Source organism: Symsagittifera roscoffensis, chromosome 10 (genome assembly GCF_963678635.1).
Source record: "Symsagittifera roscoffensis chromosome 10, txSymRosc1.1, whole genome shotgun sequence".
NCBI classification, from domain to species: Eukaryota; Metazoa; Xenacoelomorpha; order Acoela; family Convolutidae; genus Symsagittifera; species Symsagittifera roscoffensis.
The window spans coordinates 36,283,202-36,305,767 of NC_087071.1; the positions used below are offsets into that span (position 1 = coordinate 36,283,202).

At 34.5% G+C, this 22,566-nt stretch overlaps 1 protein-coding gene across 1 annotated transcript in view; it reads left to right on the forward strand.

Moving 5' to 3' along the window:
- Positions 1 to 17,244, forward strand: part of LOC134855672 (uncharacterized) — a 32,894-nt gene extending 15,650 nt beyond the window's left edge. The window contains exons 11-18 of the mRNA XM_063872243.1: positions 4 to 93; positions 533 to 648; positions 10,184 to 10,391; positions 12,107 to 12,308; positions 12,814 to 12,969; positions 13,390 to 13,623; positions 14,351 to 14,521; positions 14,736 to 17,244. Of these exons, the coding sequence (XP_063728313.1) occupies positions 4 to 93; positions 533 to 648; positions 10,184 to 10,391; positions 12,107 to 12,308; positions 12,814 to 12,969; positions 13,390 to 13,623; positions 14,351 to 14,521; positions 14,736 to 15,445 (1,887 nt within the window). The 3' untranslated portion in view covers positions 15,446 to 17,244. The remainder of the gene's footprint in view (positions 1 to 3; positions 94 to 532; positions 649 to 10,183; positions 10,392 to 12,106; positions 12,309 to 12,813; positions 12,970 to 13,389; positions 13,624 to 14,350; positions 14,522 to 14,735) is intronic.
- The last annotated feature ends 5,322 nt before the right edge of the window (positions 17,245 to 22,566 follow it).

Consider the following 22,566-nt stretch of genomic DNA (forward strand, 5'->3'; position numbering starts at 1 on the left):
CAGGTTCGCCAAGAAATGAATTCGCTGAAGATCTACCTGACATCGCCGAACGAGAAAATACTGTCTGATTTGATTGATCGGGAACGTTTCAAGGTAAATCGAATTTTAAATTTGATAAAGTAGTTTCTCAATTTATATTTTTCGTTTGATAAAGTTGTTTCTTAATTTATGTTTTTCAGAGTTTAAGATCCTTGCCAAAAAATTTTGAAAACAAGAAACTCTGGAAATCTTAATTTTTCTAAGAAAAAGGCCATGTGTTGTAATTTATTTTACTGTTTAACAAAGCTTACCTTGCGTCTTCATCTCTCATTATGATTTATCAAGTGACTTTGATTGATTCGATATAAAAGGGATAAGTTTAAGAAAATTTAATGCCTTAAAACCCGAAATCCTGGCAAACTGGACCATTTTTTGGTTTCGGCAGAACTCGAAAATGAAATAGCTGACCTAAAAAGAGGGCAAACCAAATGTTTCGTATCCACCTGTCAAAGAAGTCCTGCGTACTCTCTGATCAAAGTTTTTGCTTTTGCAGATGCGAGAAAACGACTTTCTGAACATGGACTCAATCACAGAAGATGCTCTGCACAAGATCATTCTGAAACCACTCATCCAACACCTGATGACAGTTCTTATCAACCACCACAAGAGGTATGTTTGGGACTCAGTTTGAAATCTGTTTTATTGGCTATCTTAGCTTTTTTTTTTAGAAATTCGAGTGTGACACAAACAAAGTAACTTTGTATCGTATTATACAATTGAGTTGATCAGAGGCTATTTTTTCTTGAAGCGATTCGACTTCAGCTGCGCTTGTAGTTGGTTGTGGCGTCCTCTTTTCATTGTCAACTTTGCGTCTTTTATTGGGGGGTCCGTTAGTGGAACTTTTCCTCCTCTTAGTAGTCCTCTTCGGTGTCGTATCCCCCCTTAATAGACCAAGTGAACGATCTCCCCCTAAATTGAATAGCAAATCCTGCATGTACTATGCTCAAGTCTAATTGGCTGAAAAATATTACTTTTAACTAATTGAAAAATCCTCCCCTTAAATTGATTTGCTCACTTGATACAAAATCTGCTGCATATTTCAAGTTACAGACAGCAGGCTGATTGTTTGATGCCATGTCCTTCAAAGACTCCACGAAGAAACTCTCTCTCGTCACTAATTCATTCACACTTCCCCCTATTATGCTCTCGTTCAAGTATTCTGGCTTTTCGTCGCTCATTAACTGCTGCGTCAAAGTTTTTAAGTCCTGCAAATCGGCTTTGAAACCTGATTTTTTTATACTCGGGGCAATATGAACTTCGTTATTATTATTATTAGAAACATCACTGGCATTAAATCGCATTAATTCTTCGGTCATTGCTTCAGAATCTGTAGTCCTTCTAGAACTATCAGTTTGAGCTGCAACATCTTGACCCCATTTTAGGTCAACTGTTGACGTCTCCTGATTGCATCTATTTTCTTCCGTTTCAGTTTGACCTTGCATGTTCCTCGTCTTAACAGACGCTTGGTCGGACAAACTTCTTCTGATATCTAATCTCAAAGCTAGGAGTAACTTTCTCTTTCAACTGCATTTCCGCAATATGTTCTTTAATCGGTATTAATCGGCGTTTCTTGTTCATGTGTTCATATTTTTTTCAGCGATTTCAAATTTTTACCCTTGCGGGAACCAAGTCGATTGCCTTAAGAGTCCTGAAAATTTTTTCACGTGATTTTTTTTTTCACAGAAATTGCATGTAAGCCTTCACGTGTTTCAACTTAAATTTATAATATCTTCAAGTTCAATGACTGATTCTGCCCTATGGGAGCAGAGGTTACACCCATGCTTGAGACGACGAAGTCCAGTAGTACCTCAAGTCCCAGACTGTAGATTTTTCAGGAAATTTCCCAAACTGCTTTCTCGAACCATCGTGCTGCCTGATTTTTTGTTCTAGCATTCCTGATGCTATTATTCGTAATAGCGCAGGTAATTGAGGTCCAAATTTTTTCGCAGAATATTTTAAGCATTTTTTGGATTAAATTTTTAATTAAATTTCACCTGCGCGTAATCAGAGAGATGCAAAAATGGCGTGGAGTTTTTTTTTCGAAATCACCCATTTAGTTTTTTTTTGTCAGTTTTCCGGTTCAAAATTAATCGGAATTGTGTCCCAGATGAGTTTTTTCTCTAAGCGCTAACCCGTCTAAAAGTCTATACGTGACCTATAACCGCGTTCCCCCTGAAAGCTAATTAGGATGTAATCAGGGGCGGATTTAGGGGGGGGGGGGACGCCCCCCCCCCCTCAGGGATTCGACCCCCTGCCGACCCAGAGGGTCCCCCCTTTGATACTTTTTCAGAAATCCATTTTTGGCCGACCGACCCTGAAATTTTTCTAAAGGCGCCTTTGGCGCCAATATATACTAACTTTGAGGGGGAGCGCGCGCCAAAAAAAACGCGATTTTTTTGTCAAAATTTTTCAAAAAGTGCCCAAAAACGGCTTTTCTGACTGTTTTTTCAAAAATTTGCCTGCCGCGCAGAAAATTTTGCCAAAATAGGGGCAAAACAGTGCTTTGGGAGAGCTCGAAAAATCAATTTGGTCGACCCAAAAAAAAGGTCGTCAAAATTTTCGAATTTTTTTTGAAAATCCGCCCCCCCCCTCGAGAAAATCCTAGATCCGCCCCTGGATGTAATAGTTTTGTTTTCATTAAATTAACCATTTCGATTGGATCTTTTTCATCGGTGACATATTTGATCGTTTTCTTGATTTTTTTGCTGATTTAAAAGTTCCATGTCGTTTATGATTCTCTTCATTAAAAATAAGTTTTTATAAGATTAAGTTTGTAGTATTATTAGAATGCTTCGTCGCTTTTCCTATCTACAATAAAGCCACCATCTTCCTTAAATGGTAATGTTGTTCACACATTTAACGATTCAGAATGCCTTTAAGAGGGTGCTCCTGGTAATGAAAAATATATGCCATTTGACATAAATTCGCAGCAAAATTGACGTTTTTTCAAGTAAAAAACCACTCCTCTTTTTGAACTATTGCACCAATTTGAGTGATATAATAATAAAATATTGATAAATTCCCTTTTTTCTTTGGAAATTTCATTTAGAATGGGCAATTGTTGAATTATGCGTCTTTAGTAACATTCTTTGCTAATTGTACAAGAAAAGCTCAAGGGAATATTTTGTTGCCATGAATAGTCGGAATATTTAATCAATGACGCCCCAACGATCGAAAAGAAAACAAAATGGCAACCTTTTTATTGCTTTTTTGTAGTAAATAATGTCAATAAATTCTGTTGCTTTTGAAAAATGTAGTAAAACAGTCATTTTATTGTCCTATTTTAGAAATGTATAACCTACAGCCGAAGGGTCTTTGTTCTGTTCTTGAATAGGAAAATTATTGGGAAAAGAGGTACTGAAAATAGTTTTGAACTATTGCGCACATGGTAGGAAAAATAAAATTTAGGAAATATAACATGAGTGATGAATCGGAAATTTTGCTGTTTATTTCGGTTTTGGACGAATTCAAAACTTGAATTGATTCAAAAAATGAAAACAGATTTCGCAATTTGGTCTTTATTTTGACTAAAAAGCAATAAATGCAGTTGCGGAATAATCCTCGAAACACATTGTGCTTCCTGTAACAATTGTGATATGATTTATATCATTATGAATGGGTCGTTACTAAGAGGAAATATTTCATTTTCAGTATTTTGTCTCAATTTGAACTATAAAAGTAATATTGACATCCATTTTCACAGTTTGAATCCGCAGGAATTTTCACTCTTTTGACCGCTTTTGTCTGCCTTCTATGGCTTGTCTGGCTGCGTAGCTGTTAGATTCGCTGTTGGTATGAGAGGCTACCACGAATACCACATATTCATACCATGGCGACTTAGAGAGAGCTATGTCGCGAAAAAGACAAGGCCACGTGGCCGAAAGATCGAACGGCCTTAAATTATGTTAACCACTCTAAATACCTACAAAGGGAATCTCGCCCTCGTTAAGTTACATCAACAAGCCGCGAAGGGAGGGGTTCATGGGTTCCTCCCTCGTGCCACAAAGATTGAACGTCCATACATTATATAGGCCAATCAAAAACCATTATTAGAAAACTCAAGATACAAATCAGTGAGTTTAAAAGATTGGTTGAATATTTTCGACCCTTTAGTCTTTCGATGCTAAGAATAGTCCTTCAGAGGAAATATTTCTTCTCCTTTTCCGTTGTGTGATTAAAACAATGTGTGAGATACAGAAATCTACATAGAGATGGAATTTGTATTAAGACTAAGCGGCCATTGTTCGATTTGAAAGGTAACAGAGAAAGGACGAAAACAAAATGGTATGCACGTATTGTAACAGAACAGACGAACAGGGAGCGGAATAATGGAAAGGAACCGAGGGGAATGAAGGAAACAGTATGGGGGTATAAGGAATTGTTTTACCGAGAATCCACCGTGTGTGTGATAGGAAATAGTGGCTATAGAGGAATGAATGAAGTGAGATTATAAAGTGCGGTAATCATGCTCTTTTGTTGCATATAAATAAGATCGATTTTTTTATACCAAAGGTGATTCATACCAACGGAAATTTGTAGATATGAAGGATGATAGCTGATGAGATAGAAACATGTTTAGGAAATTTGAAATGTAGATTCTGGTTATTCTGATTATTTTTATTCCCTCGTTTTTAAAGTTTCTGGTGTTTCTTTTATCACTGCTATTTTCACAGCTTGGGTATATTTCTCTAGTTATTGGTACTCTTGAAGTTTCAATAGCAAATAGCTAAATTTTTCAAGATTAGGGAACTTAGTGAGTGCTCTTGTATAGGTCATGGTGATTTTTTTTTTTCAGAAAAGTCTTAAAATTTATTCATGTTTGATTTTGATTTTTCGCGGTTTGACTTTTGATTTTCAACCCTTGCGATAAGCAAGGGTATTGCAATCGGGTTCTTAACTTTTTTCCCGTAAATAGCTAGCTCACAGAATGATCAAAATTAGAAATGGTAAATTTAGTTTCAGTTCATAATAAATTCAAATTTCTTTGCGTCTACGGCACACTTGGTCTGGAGATAACGAATATGCCTAGGACGGCAAAGATCCTAGGTCCTTTTTGTCTGCATATGTTTTGTCGGCCAAGTTACTACATCGTAGAGTTGTTTTTTTTTGCTATAGGCAATTTACCTTGTAGTTGCTCTAAGTGTTTTGATTTACTTCGCTGTTTGTAAGTTCTTGACTTCGTATTTTTTCTCTTTTTTTGCTTAAAAGTTCTTTCTGCCCAAAGGATTTGGGTTTATATTTTTTTGGCCTAGTGAACTAATATTGAGTCGTTTCAAGTAAAACGTATTTTTAATGCTCGCCTCTGGATCGCACAAGTTGCTAAAATCTTAATAGAAATTATAGTTCATGTTTTTCATTAGCTGTAATCAGTTTTCCTTGAATTCCGTGATTTTAAATTAACCAATATGGTCATATCCCGGAGAAATATATTTAAATTAACCAATATGGTCATATCCTGGAGAAATATATGCAAGCCGTCAGATCAGAAATAAGTTTTTTCTCTTTTTTTTTTCATATTTTTGTCATTGTTTAGCAACTTTTTCTTTTTAAAATGTTAAATTGAACTTGTTAACTTATTGTTCTCATCTCGTTGTACAGTTTTTTAAAATTTTTTGTTTGGTTTTGATTAGCGTACATGTGTTTCAAGTTTTTTGCTAAAAGTTTTTATTAATATTTAATTTTTTGTTAGTGATGAAATAATTGAAATATATGTCAATTTTTCGGCTGCAGGGCTTGTGGGTAATTTTTGTCTTAATTTCTGGACTAGTTTTTAGCAGTTTAGCACCGTATTTTTTTTTATTTTCCAGTATTTTTGTGAAACATTTCAAGGTACTCGCACATCGAATGTTTTGAAATACAGTAAATTTTTCAAAAGTTTTTCGAAGAGTTATCACAAAGTGACAATCTTTTTTGTCTTCTAAAGTATTTTGGCTTTCAAGTTTTGTGACTTCCAACTAGCAAGCGTTATCAAGCTGAAACATTGTCTTGTTTCAGCCTTATAACTGGTGAAACAAAATCAGTGAATAATTTGGTATCTTGTTTTTTTTTATTCAACTAACTCACTTTTTCGGCACATTTAACTTAGAACTAACGCCTGAAAAGGTTTAGTGTTCAAATACGGGCAGGACTAATTTTGCGCTTTGATTATTGTCTGCTCTTTAACAATCCCTATTTCAGACTGCCGTGTAACTGGAACTTTCGAGTGTACAAAAACTGGATTTTCAGAAATTTGTAATTTTTTATGACAATTTTTTCCCGGCTAAACGTGCGACTCCCCAAATTTGGTCTGCATAGTTGCTGCGCGGTAATTTTTGTCTCAAAGATATTTTTAAACTCGCAATCGTGTTCCCGGACAGGTTTTCATTAAATTGAGTTTCATTTAAGACATAGGTGTGAAATTTTTTTCGTGATTTGTTTTCGGCGTTTTTGGGACAAACGATAACGTCTTTGTGTGATAGTTTTTCGGATATTTTTTGGTTTTTGGGTGATATGTTGTATCGCAAGTGTTGGGAAGCTTCGCCTCTGTTGACTTTCGTTTTCTTTCTACGTTAAGTTCAATTCCATCGTTAAAAGGAAGGAAAGTTCCACAATAAAAGAGTTAAAGTATTTAGGTGATAAAAACGTGAACAACTTCTTGTTTCGAAAGATGATTTAAATTTTCAGATTTTCAACAGGAATAAGTTTTTGCCCATCGATTCAGTTTTCTCAGTTTTGGTTAATTATATTTTAAAAAGTCAATCATAAATTGTTCTTGAAGTTTAAAGAGCTTCAAGGACGTATATTTTTCAAAAGTTGAAATTTTTTTCAAAAAACATGTCAGTACTTTCTTCCGGTTTCTTGCGTTCATTGACTCTTTTCGAAAGTTTGTTTTTTCGTTTTCTTGCGTTGATTGACTATTTTCCAACTGTCTGTGGGCTGTGTTTCGCTTTCTTTGATTTCATCGACTTTTCCAACTTTCTTGATGGTGTGTTTTTTTATTCAAGGAAAACACCCTGTGAATTGGTCAGGCTGATTTTTCTTTTTTTACTGATTGAATTTTCATTTCTCTGAAGCTTGCTTCAAAAGCATTGACCAAATGGAAGGTTATCTAATTTTTCCTATAGCAAAAGTGTAGTTAGTGCTAAAAATTAAGCCAGACTTTTCGTCTTTGAAGTGTTCTTTGTTTTTAGATTATTTTGTAGATTTATAACTTAGTGTTCCTCTCCTCTTACATTCAATTCAGATAGTTTCTTGAGTTTCAAAGAGCTTAAAAAGTGAAAACAAAATTCAGGTTTTCTTGTTCATCAGCCTGTTTCCAACAAACTGTTGACTGTGTTTTTTTTTGCATTCTAAATTCAGTGTTTCAAAAGAAAATGGGGTAGCCACGGCATCGGAGATATAGTGAGTAATTTGCGGCATTTGGAGTATAGTACTAACTTTCCCCAGAAAGAAAAAATCTTCGAAGTTTTATGCTATGATAATTGTCGTCGGAGCTTTCTTTGCTTTCTTTGCACAGCAACCAGCTAGCTTCAATTGTGTAATTGTTTTTGACAAGTTCAGAAGCTGTATGGCGGTAGTTTTTTTCCTATTCCGTGGCACAAGAGTATTATTTTTTTTCCGGGACAATTGCGTATTCCTTTCGTCTAATTCATTCAATTCATTCCCTTTCAAACGCCTAACCTGATTCGCGGCGGATCTTTTTATCTATTGTAAACTCCTGATGTGAACAATGATGGAATCAATTTTGAAAACCATTTTCTTCTTTTTGTCTAATTCCTTTTATTTTCCTTTTTTGATGCTGTTTTCTATTCGTTTCTTTCTGTCTTCGAGCCACTATCTGAAGACTAACGGATGCTACTATCTGAAGAAAAATTGAAGATTCCATATTTGAATAATGTCTAGCAGACCCACTCTCCTAATTCGCTTCAGACGAGAGCGAACAGGTAAAAAAATAAAGGTGATATTCTGTAGCATTGAATATTTCTTCACGTGACCAATGCACGTGATCAATTCTTCAATTATGCAAATTGAACGATGCAACAAAATATTACCTTTACCTTTGAACCTATTTGTTTTCATCTTAAGCGTGATCGCAAATAAGGTCCCTGAGACATTGTTCAAATAAAAAAAATTCAAGTCAGATGAAAGCATCCACGGTCTAGAACTAGTAGAAATAAAAAGCGTCTGAAATGAAAAAATATATATGTTGAATTAGACTAGAAAAATAAAAAGCATCAATTAGGTGTTCTAAGACATTAACAGTGCTATAGCATAGCGTATAATTTTGCCCCCTGTCTCAGCCTAGTTGTCTTAGCTAGCGCGACTCCTCTCAAATATTATTGTAGTATTTCTGCATTAAGTTTGTTGGTGGCTGAAAAACTGATTAAGACACTCTGAATCAACGGTGAATTTGTGAATGACGAAGTTCTATATTAAGCAGCATTCGGTCACAACGGTTTTTAAGCAGACTAGCCGGAAAATCGACTATTAAAAACATTTTTTTCAACTGGGAATCAAATAGTTTTATGATGGACTTGTTGAATCAGGAAATATTGAATTATAAGTTCTTTCGATGAGTGCATAAATTATATTATGTGAAAATAACTTTGAGAGTTTTAATAGCATCTTCCCTGTGCTTTTAAATTTATTTGATTCTTGTATTTTTTGAAAAAAAAGCTGTCTAGGAAATTCTCTGAACTAAAGTTAGTATATTTAAAAATTTCTGTCATTGGAGCGATATGTTATTGAATAGTTTCTTTCCCATTGAGAAAATAATGCCTTCTATCGGTCTATTGTAAACCACGACGGTAGCTTAAAGCCTAATACCATTGATATACTCTATGCTATATGCCTCTGTGCTACTGCTGTAATTCAGAATGGAAAGGAACTGTTTGGAAAATGTTGCGTCTCTGAAATCATGTTTCGGCGATCTTAAGTAGTTCTAAGAATTTATATGGTAGATTATGACCATTGAATAGACTGAAGCCAGTGTAGTGCATAAAGGTTTGTATAGTCCTTGAGTTAAAAAAATTGTACAAAGTAGGACCATTTTTGGAAGCTTTCATATGGCATAAATGAAAAAAAAAACGGTTAAATGCATTTTAGTTTAGAAACTCCGTTATTGTTTGAATACTGATTCATTTTTTCAAAGCAAAGGTTTTTGTGATTTATTTGGACTAATATGGATTCGCTCCTTGATTGTGTCTGCTTATTGGTATATTATGAATGGAATTCAATATTAAGTGTTGAGTCTATGTTCAGTTATAAGTCTGTCTGTTTATTATTGTAGGTTGATCAAACTTTGCGGTCAAACTTTGACCTTGTATGACTCTAGTGAAAACTTGGTTTCATGCTTTTTGTGAGTTGAGCTAGTTAAGACCATTTAAGACTATCCACAAAGGAAAGGACCAAAATCCGAGCTGTTCAGCTTATCACGGTGAACCGCTGCTGTGCAGCTGGTTAAGAATTACATGCTATTTTTTTCTGGACTAGAATATGTTGTTCAAACGGGAAACGAGCTCAGATTTTGTTGGGCTTCAAACCGTTCGACCGAGACGCAGAGACTTTTTCATTTCAACAACCCTTACCTTTCAAAAGAGTTCATTAAAGGGAAAAATTTATATCGAAGTACAACGTGATATAATTTCTTTTGATATAATTTCTTTGGGCTTCGGTCGGCGGTTTGAAGACCAACAAAATTAGAAAAAGCTGAATTGCACTTGGTTGAAAGTTTTAAGCAAACAAGATATTTTAGAAAAACAACTCGATTTCACTCTTTTTAGCCGTTGAAAGCTCGATACAGATTTGCTTGGCTGTGCTCCTATCAAATGGTGGTTTTCTTGAATCCTTTCATTTTGCAAAAAAAGTATGATTAAGCATAATTTTTTCTCTCCTACAAAATGTTGAAAATGCATGAAGTGTAATAGGGCAGACTGAAAAGTGGACATAAGTCCCCTTGTCTGTCCCCTTCGAGTATCTTTTCATAAAGCAAGCTGCTTTTTACATTAATATTATTTCCTGCTGTTTTTGTTGAAATTTCTTTGTATGAAATCATTTGAAGAAATATATTTCTTTCTTTCTTTCGTCTTATTCTTACTTGTGTTCAAGTTTTTTTCTTTTTTTTTCTTGGGTGTTTATTTTTTTCTTGAGTGCTTATTTTTTTCAGTAACGAGAGCCTGTTTCGCATGGAGCGCAATCTGCTAGCAGCGAAGAGCAAACCGTATGGAGAACTGGGCATCCCAGACAGATTACAGCCTCCACAGGGCAAACACCTGGAGACAGTGAAACACTTCTTCAGACGTATGACGGAAACATTCTCACCCACTCACAAACTGGAGAACCTGCTTGCCGCCAGTAAAGCTATTTACATCTCGGTTAGTTCTCTTACAATTTTGGCATCTACTTAACATCCCCTTCTATGGTATCTACTAAAACATCTCCAATCTATAAATAAAGACAGTAAATTAGCACTAGAGATTGTATTGAGAATTCGAGTTTTGCTGCATTCCGAAATAAGTGAATAGTTTGAGCGTTTTACTGTAAAGCACAAGATCTGTTGATCGAATCCTAACTATGACGAATATAACATTTGTATTCTCACTTTTTTCCGGGGATTTTGAAACTTCTGTTTCAAAAGTTTGCTTTTTTGTTCGCGCCTAATTGACTGTGCTGGCAACTGGATCTTTTGAGACCAAGTGTGTTTTTATCTCTAACAATATTTAGCCTTGAACCTAATTCAAAAGTTGACCTTGGTTATACATAAAGTATTGATACAAGTGTACCGTTCTAAACGTTAATTTTGTATGCAGATCTAATTTACGAAGGAAACACACCCTTTTAAGCTTCTTATGTCAACTCTCGGTGGTGTTGAGGTTTTATTCCCGTTCAGTTGCTATCGCTGATAGTCAAATGGGGCGAATTTAATCCAAAAAAATAATATCGAACATGAAAGTGAAATTCACGACGTGATGGAATTTGCATTGGTAACGGTTTGAAAGGATTTTTTAATTTCTGTAGCGCTTTTTAGAAAAATATATTTTTGAATCTCCTGAATTCATTTTTTATCAAAAAACCGGACTTGAGGGTTCATTGCCCTTTTAGTAACTTGACTTAATGTGAACGATCTGCCTGATATGCTTACTACTCGTAAAAATTGAAAAATGCGACTGCCAATTGTAGTTCAAACTTCAATCTTGCCAATCACGCAGAGCTTTTTTAGAAAATATACAATTTTTACCTGTGTTTTTGTCAAATTGTTTAGACTAAACTGATAATCGAAGTTGTCAGGTATGATTGATTGATTGCTTGCAGGTGTCAATCAAAGTCAAATCTGAATTTATATGGTGGCTAATTAGAATGAGACCGATAAACATGATTTATACGTATACCTGTTCTCTGTCATGGCTTTTGACCCAAAATTAGACTTCTAAGAGGGATTTAACTAGTTTGCCTATAATTTTATTTAAGGTATCTCTATTTGAGACAAGTTTAAAATTGTTCATATTAGGCAGGGTTGCATTTTGAAACAATTTTGATGTGACAAAGAGCGTTTTTTTTTTCTTAAGAAGAACGTGGTTAATTGAGAATTCTTGGTTAATTGAGAAGCACGAAGACTGGCAATGTTGCGGATTCCGCTTCAATTCTTTTTTGACCGGTTACGAAATCCGCCTACAATTCACAAAATGCAGTTTTGCCTCGTAATGCGTAATAGTTTATATATTTTTGTAACGACTGAACATGTTGGCGTTTTCATGGGTCAAGTGAGGGAAAATTTATGATGATTTTTCAAGTGATTACTTCAAACTGTAATGAGCTCGTCTTAAATTTTTATTTGCTCGATTTACTTTTTGCCAAACAATATCAAAAAACTATTTGAAGTGTCAATAAACGAAGTGAAGACACTTATTCGTGACATGAATTATCTTCACAAGAAGATGTACATAACGCAACGCGGTAAAGTGATGCCAAAATTGACTCAATCTCAAAATTGAATCAGTCTTAGCAACATTTATTCCAGTCACAGTTGTTTAATAAACAAAGTTAAAGCGTCAATGAACGAAGTGAAGACATTTAGGTGTTTTTTGTTTAGGTCGAACCAAGTGGAGGTACTCTAAAGCCAGTGAGTGGCTTCTCAATGGGCGCCGAGGAGTTCCTTCCGATGCTCATCTACTGTCTAGTCCAGTTCAAGTTCTCAACTGTTGAGATAGAGGCAGAATATATTTGGAAACTGCTCCCTCCCCATATTGCGAGGGGAGAAGCTGGCTACTATCTCACTGCATTATCGGTTGCGGGTAAGTTGCAGAACAGTTTTGAAGTGTCAATGAATGCAATGACGACACTTATAAAAGTCGTGATAATTTTTTTTTCAGGAATACTCTTTGAAAGTTGTTCACCCTCAAATTCGATTTTTGGCGGTTTGACTTGTGATTTCTTTTCAAGTTCAGTGCATTTCCTTTGTTAAAAAGAAGACAAACGCCTCTATCGAACTGCATTATCTGTTTCGGGTATAATTTGGATAGCAGTTTTTATCAAGCTTTAAATACAACAAATCACTTAACCCATTTTTTGAGGGTTAAGAGTACTCGGCCGAAAAAATATGATTCACTCAACAAGCAATGAGAACTGATTATTACGGATTTCGAATTTGAATGATACTTCGTTTGCTGAGTAATAAAAAGAGCATATTATCGGCTGCAAGTAGCAATACAGAGCTGAAAAAACTAAAAGGCTCTAAATTCTTATATAAAAATCTTTATCGTAAACATTTGTAAATTATTTTTGATTGTTACTTTTCAGCCCATATTTTGAAGAATGTGCCTGAAAACACGACCCTGACATCCCCTGTGCACGAAAGTTCCGACCGGGACAGCCCCGATGGAGAGGGAGAAGGAACCCTATCGGCCCATGGAAACACCTCAACGCGCGGACCACGCGGAGACCATAAAACCGGAGGTATATATGCCACCCAATCTTTTTGTGGTTTCTTCACAACTTGTTGGGTTTAAATATGTCAATTTTAGATAAATAATTGAGTTTTCTCAAATTACAATTTAATTAATAATAAAAAACATAAATATTATATCCTTAAATTACTTGAGTTTTTTTTGAATCATAAATTAATGGTGTTGCAATTCAAACCTTAGAAATTGTCGTAAAAAACTTTTTGTCTGTTATGGACATTGAAAAGTTTTCTTAAATTCAGCAAGGTGGAGCTAGGATTGCCGTGAGGGAGCAATTTTTCAAGAAATAATTCTGCATTTGTTTACATCCGACAAAATAAAAAAAAAACAGGCCCATTAACAGTTAATAAGTGAGTTTTCTGTCATTTTTTTTTACTTTCAGCTATTCTTATGAACATTTTTTCTTTATTAGGTAACAGTTCGGGAATCGGTTCTGCGGGTGCCATCGGGAAACAAGGTATCCTCTCCTCGCCGCGTCTGTCACCATCAACCTCAACTTCTGCTAACCCCTTACAACGTCAGGGCGGGTCCCCGGTTGTAGGTGGACGAGGCAGCACAAGTGGAGGTGTAGGAGGAATTGGGCAAATGTTGCAGAGCTACTCGGAAAACTCGACACAACAGTTGCCGAACATAGCCGATTTAGAAGGTATTTGCACTTAATTCACTTTTGCCTAGTTAATACTCCTGCCTAGTTATTTGTTCGGTACCTGAAAATCTATCGTAAAACTAAAGCGGAAGTCGAATTCTCTGCTTAGACTTATGATTAGTTGGTCGAGAGTTCGAATCCCGAGTAAACTAAAAAAAAAAAAGATTATTTTCAATAACTTTGTAAATGTTTGTTGGATTATCATCAGTGTTTGAGAATCGAAGCTCCACCCTGTGTGAAGAGTCAAGTGTTTAATAGAAAACCATTAGGCCGATTATTTTTCATTTGAAGCCTGTTGAGAACTTATCATTTTTCGGTTATCTATGCGAAGTTGAATTTCGCCTGTATAAAAACATTAGGATGAAAGAAATTTAAATTATCCGACTTAAGTAAAAGCTGCTTATTAAGTATCATTGAAATGAAACAAGAGGGCGACAGATCGGCGAAGTGCTGGTACTTGAACAAAAATCATTCAAAAAAAAATTAAAAACCACAGCGTTTGTGTAAATATGTAAACTTGTAGTCAAGTCGGATAAATTGAATTTTTTCCATCCTTATGTTTTTATACAGGCGACATTTAAATACGCACAGATAAAAGAAAAATGAAAAATTCTCAACCGAAAAGATTTTATGTTTTTCATATTGGTTCTTTTTCGTCCGATGTAATCATAACTAAATCAAAATGTTAACTTATAAGGTTATTTTATATGGCTATTTGTGTTTTCAGGGTTTCTTAAAGTAGTCTTTCCGGATGAGAAGACAGAAACTATAATCAGTAAACTGCTGCCAGTGCCACCCTCGATGAGTGCGTTTGACGTGTGTGCCATGGTCGCCCACAAACTCAAGATATCCCACAACCCGGAGGACTTTGGACTCTATGTCGTCATAGAGGGAGAGAGTAAGTTCTTTTTTAAGAGTCCATCAACGTAGTTCAGACTTTTTTTATAGATAATTATGATTTTCTTAAGGAAAGGTCTAAATTTGCTCAAGCTCATTTTTACCGAGCTTTGACTTTTGATTTTTCAAGTTCAGTTCATTTCCTTGGTTAAAAGGAAGGCAAACTCCGGAAGGCGTAATTTTGAAGTTAATTAACTTGATTTTTGTTTTCACAGGAACCAAAATAGACGACAACCAATGTCCCCAAGAAGTGAAAGCCAAACTAGTGGTTGAAAATAAGAAACACCTCTTCGCCTATCAACGACACACCGCAAATATTTTGTGGGCTAAAACGTCGAATAATTCACCGCCCACTACACTTAACAGCACAAATTCCACTTCAGAATCACCGAATCAGACTTCAAAATCAACAACACCTAAGAAAATAACAACAGCATTACCTCACCAACACAAAACAGCAGCAAAAACCACTCCAGAATCAGCAAAAATATCAACAGGAAAAGCAGCAGCTTCTAGTGAAAAGTACGAAAAGGCAGCAACAAAAAGAGGTTTTTTGAAATCATCGCTAAGTACACCGGGAGTTATGTCACTTCAAAGTAGTAATTTCGTGGCGTTGCCGCCGTCGAATCCAAATGTCACACCATCGGGAGGAGGAACTACAGGAGCTTCGCTGCGTCTCCCTTTCCCTTCGGTGCGTCGCGCCAGAGGTGGGGGGAGTTTATCCCCGCAACCACGTCAAACTGTGGATAACCAATATGTATCGAGTTTCAATGAGGATACCCATTTATCAATGTCTTTACCTCACTCGGTAAGACATGGAATTCTTAGTAGCCCGGAACCTCCGAGTTTAAGCAGGAGTTTCAATTCGGGCAGCGGCTCGAAAAGTAGAAAAGGTGACCATCAAGTGACAACGTCTCGAAGCTGACCCCAAAATTAAAAGAAAAATTTTTGCTTCTGTGAAATTTCGGAAGGCTAGAAAACTCGAAAGGTCTGTCTTAAACTGGGTTATATGGGAGTTAGATTAAAGTGGAACTAAAATATGCTATGCTAAAAGTATAAAATAAAATTATTTTTGTTAAAAGAGTAATTTGGGAAGATCAAGAGGTCAAGTGTTAGTGTGATTTGTATAATATGTCGCCTGGAGAAAGTTTAAGAAATTAGTTTTTATGATTCTAAAATTTGGTGAATTATTTTTCACTGGAATCAAATAAAAAAAACATGTATCACATAAGAAGTAGAAAAACTCTATTAAAAATTTTCCTACATGGTGAATAGATAAAACAGACTTATCTTCAGACTTATTTATTGTGCTATTTTCTTGAAGTTTGGTTTACTGTTTCTCAATTGTGCTAGTTTTGAGTCCTTCAACTTTATACGTGGTGGGTGCAGATAACTTGTGCAATTTTCATACATTTTTTCAGTTATACGAAGTCGTATATTTCTACCCTCTCTCCTCACAAGAAAAGGCATTCTCAAGTTCACTTGAAGTGAAACTCCCCTCCTATTTTAAGTGTGTCCCAAGTTAATTTAGGACACCAGAACCTCGAAACCCCAAAAAATAATTGGATCTATTTCAAATAGTCTCGCAGTCTTTTCATAAATCGCCGTCTTTCGAAACATCGAAGTTTATCGCCGTAATCAACTCTTAGCTTCAATACAAAGTTTTTCCCGCAACAATTGTTATTCAACCTAATTCTGACACGTTGCGGGTTTTAAATTCTACGCCACATATGAAAATAGGAGTTTAGACTTCTCGAAATTTATTCATAAGCTGAGTTGAAATGACGGTTTGATTATTTTGAGTAGATTCAATTTAACGAGTATAATAGTGTTTATTCACGAGTAATGGCGTAGGAAATCTGTGAGTCGAATTCGATTTTTTTTATTGATGATGATTTAATACTATATATGGCAAAAATGTGAAAGAAACATGGTCAAATTGTTTTAAAAATTTAGAGTTGAAAAAAGCCCTAAATTAACAGAAAATTATACGTTCTGATTTGGAGTTTTCATCATCTTGAATTTATCTGATCATCAATTTTTTACTCTATAATAAGTGAACAAAAATGTTATCAAGATTTACTTCACGGCGGAAGGCTTAGTAGTTTATCTTTGATGCATTAGAAAAGCATCATCAATATAATTGGTTGAATTCTACAATTTATTTGATTAGATAACGTTAAAAAGTCATTAGCTTTGTGAGTGTGATGATATAAAATTTGAGTGATGTGATGTTTTTGCACTTGAAAAGAAAGCGTTATGTCTTAATATTGATTGTAATTTGGTTTAGTAGTTAAATGAACTATTTAAATGAGTTTTCACTAAAAAGTTAAACTGAAATTTGTATTTCTTTAAAATTTGGTGCTCTATTTTAAACTCGTCTTAACCCAAATCTTTCCTGGACAAAATTAATCTTCGGCTTAATAATAAATCGAGTTGATTTGTCAGCCGATGAAATACTCGAGAATATTGTAGAAAAATGCGTGAAAACGTCAAACTTGTGTTAATGAGAAGTGAATCACGAACATAGCCATTATGAAGAAGTATAAATTTAGTAATGTTCGATTAATATTAATAAATGATAAATTTGAATGGACTGCTATAGATTGATGTGATTTATATTTTGTCAATGCTCAAAATAGTTTTTGATATGCATAAACATTATTCACAATTGTTGCTACGCTGAGCGCATTTTAAATTCAAAACCTATTTTTCTACCGCAAACCCTGTTTTATACTCATCGTCTAGTTAGCTAGTTGAGATTTTCTCAGTTTTTCAACTGAGAAACAAACGTAAACAAACAAGCAAACGCTTTTCACATATTATACGTTAAATGTTTCAAACAAAATGGCAAAAGTTTGTGCTCAATCTCACTGGAGAGCGATTAAGTTGCAGGTGTTTTATCCACTTTTTATGGAAATCTGTGTTTTTAATGAGTCGTGTAAATTTTATATGGCAGCTAGACACTTTGATCAACCAAGAAAACAAAGGCTCCGTAATCCAGAGGTCATCGGTTCTGATCCCGTAGTTGGACATTTTTAGAGGCGATGAACGTAGGTGAGTTTTTTTATATAGATCGTGATGGTTTTCCTTTTTTTCCTGGAAAAGGTCTGTCGCAAGTTAACGTTTTCACGATTTGAAGTTTGATTTTTTTCAATTCAATTTACTCAGGCCAATTCCACTATCGAACAGCTAACGTCTCGAAAAACGTCATTGACTTCTAATTTCGAAAATGATATTTAAATATTAGATTTCCCAGCTCAAAACAAATGAACTATTTATCCAGTTATCTCAAATTGGGTTGATTTTATCAAAAAGCGTCAATCGTAAATTGTTTAGAAACTCAAAGAGTTCAAAGACCATCTATTTCTTCAAAAATCGAAAGTTGAGTTTTTTAACAAAAAACAAGTCGGTCTTTCTGTTTGCTCGCCTTCATTGACTTCTTTTCCAACTGTCTGTTGGCTATGTTTTCATTTTAATTTTTTACTTGCTTTTTTAAATGGTATTATTACGCTTGAGATTAGCAAGCGTTATCAAATTATATACTTTTTTCGGGTTAACAACTTGTTTAACAGAATCACTTGGTATCTTGGTTCATAATGAATTCAAATTTCCAAGTGTCTCCGGTACAGAAAATAACGAACACGCTTGAGACGGCAAAGGTCCTGCCTTTTCAAACGGGGAGTATTCCGTTTCACAAAAAGATGGATTATTATTTTTCTGCGGATATTTTGCCGGATCGCACGAACCTTAAAAATCTTAGAATAGAATTTGAAGTTCCAAGATTTCGCACGAGAATTGTTTTTGAATTTTCATTAAACGCCGTCGAATGTATTTCTGGACGTGTTTGCCGCAAATAGAACATCATTCTAGACAACTTTATAAAAGTTTTTCAGTTGTGGGTTCTTCCAAAATTTTACCGCTTTCTTTGGACAAAGTGGCTCTTTTCCTTTCCTGGCTGCTAGCTTGCAATGCTATTTTGTGGGAATCGCAAGTGATGCGAAGCTCCACTTTGTTTCCGTGCAATAATATTTGTGTTCATTTGAAGAGTTACAATAATATGCAATAACTAAGCATTACAATTTCTTCACTTTTTGTTTTTCATTTTTTTGGTGTCCACATTTTTTCTTCCAAATTAAATCAGCATAATAAAAATGTTGTATTAGATGTGAAATTTCTCTGTTTTTCAGTGTTTTTTTTTCCTTTTTCTGTTCTCAAACTTATATTTTTTTCAACTTAAAATAGCATATCAAAAGAAATCAATAAGCAGTACAACAAGTAATTCATTTTTAGCCAGAGGCCTTCTTCTGGGGCTCTATTAATATCGGCACTACAACAAAAGTATTGTTCTACGGCGACCATTGCCCTTAGTATACTTAAATGAATAGCTTAAGGAAACGTAATTGTCATTATCGCTTAATTTTTTGCTGAAAAGCCAAGCTCGAGTGACGCTCTACACTTCTTCATGCAAAATTAGATCTGGTTTTGAAAATGACGACGAGAACAAACTTATGCTTTTTTGGTTCGTTCAACTTATGCTATCGGTGGCGTATGTTCACTAGATGAGTTTTTATTGTTTTTTGGCTTGAATTGCCCTCTGTTTTTTCATTTTTCATTCGTATGAATGTAGTTTAGACGCTTATATAGGTCGCGATGATTGTTTCATTTTTTTTTCAGTTGCATTTGGCCTCAAAATGTTTTTTTTCTTCAAAACTTGATGAGTTTTTTTTCTTCAGTTGATTTAGTCAACCATCCCGGAGACCTAACCCGGAGTTAAGAGTAATGAACGTAGTGAGTCCTGATGATTTTTTTTTTCAGTAAAAGTTTTAAAATTTGATTCAATTTGTTGCGGTTTGGTTTTCGATTTCTTTTTCAGTTCATTTCCTTTGCTAAAGGCATCATTTAAAGGCATCTTTTTTCTGTTTAATTGCGTTCATTGACTCTTTTCCAACTGTCTGTTCGCTATGATTTCGTAATTTTAGCCTAAATGATTTTGGCTGATCTTCTGTTTTTTTTTTTGTAATTTGGGCCTAACTGATTTTGGCTTATCTTTGTATCCGTTTAAGAACTAAAAACTTGATACTAAAAACTTGTTTAATGCTTGTTGTGTTTCTCGTCTGCTTATATGAAATTGATTTTTTCATTTTTCCAAAACAAAAGTTATTGGTTTTTTCAAGTATTGTTTCGACTTATATCCAGTTTTTTTTTCAATTTTCTTTTATTTCACTTATTTTGTTTCTTAAGTGATGCGAAGCTCCCCTTCGCCTCTGTGTCCCTTTTCATTTTTTACAAAATAACACGACGACGTGGGAATGGTTACTCCCATTAAATTGGAAATGGATTTGGAATAGAAACGAAATTTAAAAATAATAGTAATTCAAACAGTATTACTATAGAGCACTTAAAATTGACTTATCATTAACAGCAGTAACAACACAAATAACTCAAAAATACGGGCCAAAAGACATCTTGGAAACTCGATCTGTTTTGGGAACGGTTTTTGAATTACCGATGCTTAGCTTCTGGGTTGAATGTTATAACTAAGGCTTGGGAGCAAAGTTATACGAAACAATAAGCCAAAAGAAAAGGCATTACACTTTCATAAGTAAAAGCAAATCTAGTGCACAAAACGTGAGCGTCAGTATTCTTTGAAGTTCAATTTTAGAACTTATTGCTCATCATTTATATAAATGATTTTTGTGGTGAAACACAATCAGAATTGATTTTATACGCCACTGCCACAATTTTTAGTATCAAGTGAAAGAGATCAAAGAAGTCAAAAATCAGCTGAATGCATCATGCAAATTAACAGCATGTCTTGAGCCAGCAAAACGGCGTTGATTGCCTACTAAACCATAGCATAATTTTTTTAGAGAAAGAAACCTGAGTGGACGAAGTATTCAAACTGATAACATAGAAAATAAAATTAGGAAGTTCTTCAGGTATTTAAATGCTATTATCGACAAGATTTTTTTTGTTTATGATTGAGTTATGATTTTCTCACTACTTTTAATTACATTTATTACTTTTAATTACACTATTTGTTACTATGAGAGTGATTGTTCCGATCATTTGAAAAATTGCGAGGAATTTGTTTTAGAGTGTGTTTTTGTTTTAATGTTTTTTATTTATTTTTATTTTCCACGCAAAATTAGCTACCACAAGTAATCATTGGAGAGAGGTACGTGATACGTAACTTTAAAGACCTTTCAGTCGTGATTCGAACGAAATTTAAAAATTGAAAAAAAAAAACGGTTGGAAATTTTTGTTCATTAAAAAGATCCAAGGTCTGTTACGGAATCGACTTCAAATTTTGAAAAAAAAGAACAATTTATTACAGGAAACTAGATGAGCGTTAACGCCAATTAATCAAGTTCTCAAAAAACGGAACATGAAGTGTTTGAAAAACTTGGAAAATTAGTGAAATTAACCAGAACTGAGAAACTTTTCGATTTTTTTGAAAGCAAAATAAGATGGACAAAAACAAGCTGCTTCTACACGTATCATTTTCAGCTTAAAGAACATCAATTTTTGGTGAGAATTTCATTAATTAGTAGCTGGTTTTCATTTCACAGATGAGCATTTCGCAGATGATGAACGCGTCAGAAAAAGGGACGCTTCTTTTTTAGGTATTCGACTAACTGACCTTTCAAAGGAGCTTTTAAGCACGAAAATAACAGATTAGTGGACGCAACTATATTGAGTTTTATTTCAAGAAGAGAAACTCGTTGCTTTGATATCTTTCGTCATTGAGTTTATCTTTAGCGCCTGGAAACCATCCCTTATGCCCTAATTTTTGTTCATCAGTTTGTAATAAGCGTCAAATATCAAATAAGCACCATCATTATTTAAAATGAGCATGTTTCAAATATTACAATAATTTCTGGATTGAATTTAATGGTTATAAAATCAGTTAGTTCCTCGAGCTTACAAAAAAGTCCACCAGGATTCGAAAACGTTTTTTTTAACTACACTGGATGTTCTGGTTTGCAAAATTATCCATTTTATTTTACGTACATCATATCTCTTGAGATAGTTTTTTTCTCGGTAGTAACTCCCCCGTAAGAGAGTGCAATGGTGTCAATTGGGAGGGGTTTCAGCTCTAACACGAGCAGTTATGCTTGACCCTTATAACAAGTTCTTAGAGCGTCTTCGAAAATTGGAAAGGGCGATATTTTTCACTTGTCGATCCATTAGTTTTTTTTGTTTCTCAAATCTATGGTTTGAATAATTTGCGCTGGTGTTTATCTCTATATGTTTCGATAATCTTCTTTTTGGCTGTAGAGGTCTAAACATGATTCGTGGATGACTTTTTAGGTTGATCAAAGTTTGCGAAAGGAAGTTCTGATTAGTTGACAACTCATTTGACAGTTACTCTATTTTCGCTAAAATAAGTATTTGAGAATTGATTGCTACAAATTAGTTAATTTAGGAATTTTATGAAAATTTTGGAGCGCAGAAGAGAAATATAAAGCTTTATCTCGGTTCTTTTCATAATTTTGATCGATGAGAAGACTCAAATGATTTCAGATTAGGGAATCCTATGGTTATCCGATCAGTTTCGAGAAAGTAACTTGTTTTCGTTTTCCTTTTAATTTTCTAAACTCGTTAATTTGATGAAAACTTGTCAAATCTTTTTCTCTCAAAAATTTTTTGCTTTTTGATTTGATAACCATTAAAGATTTTGATTTAAGCATTCGAAACCGATAATTGGTGCCCTCTTAGTTTCGGAGAAAATTTTTTCCCTTGTTTTTCAAAGTTCAGACTTTTGTTTTTAGTTTTGACAAATCATCTCAACCATACGGTAACATGTAATGTTGAATACGATTCGTTTCTACGGCCATTACAAAAACGACGCGCAGTAATAGCTTTTTTTTCTAATCATGATTCGATAACGTTTTTTGCTCCTATGATCATTGGGTTTCCTGGGTGTGCATGCAGTTTTGATCATAAATTTAGCTTCCAATATTGATATTCAGTTCTACTTGTTTTCGATCGAAATAAATTAAAATTTTTTGTCAAAAAATGAAATTAAAATCAAAATTA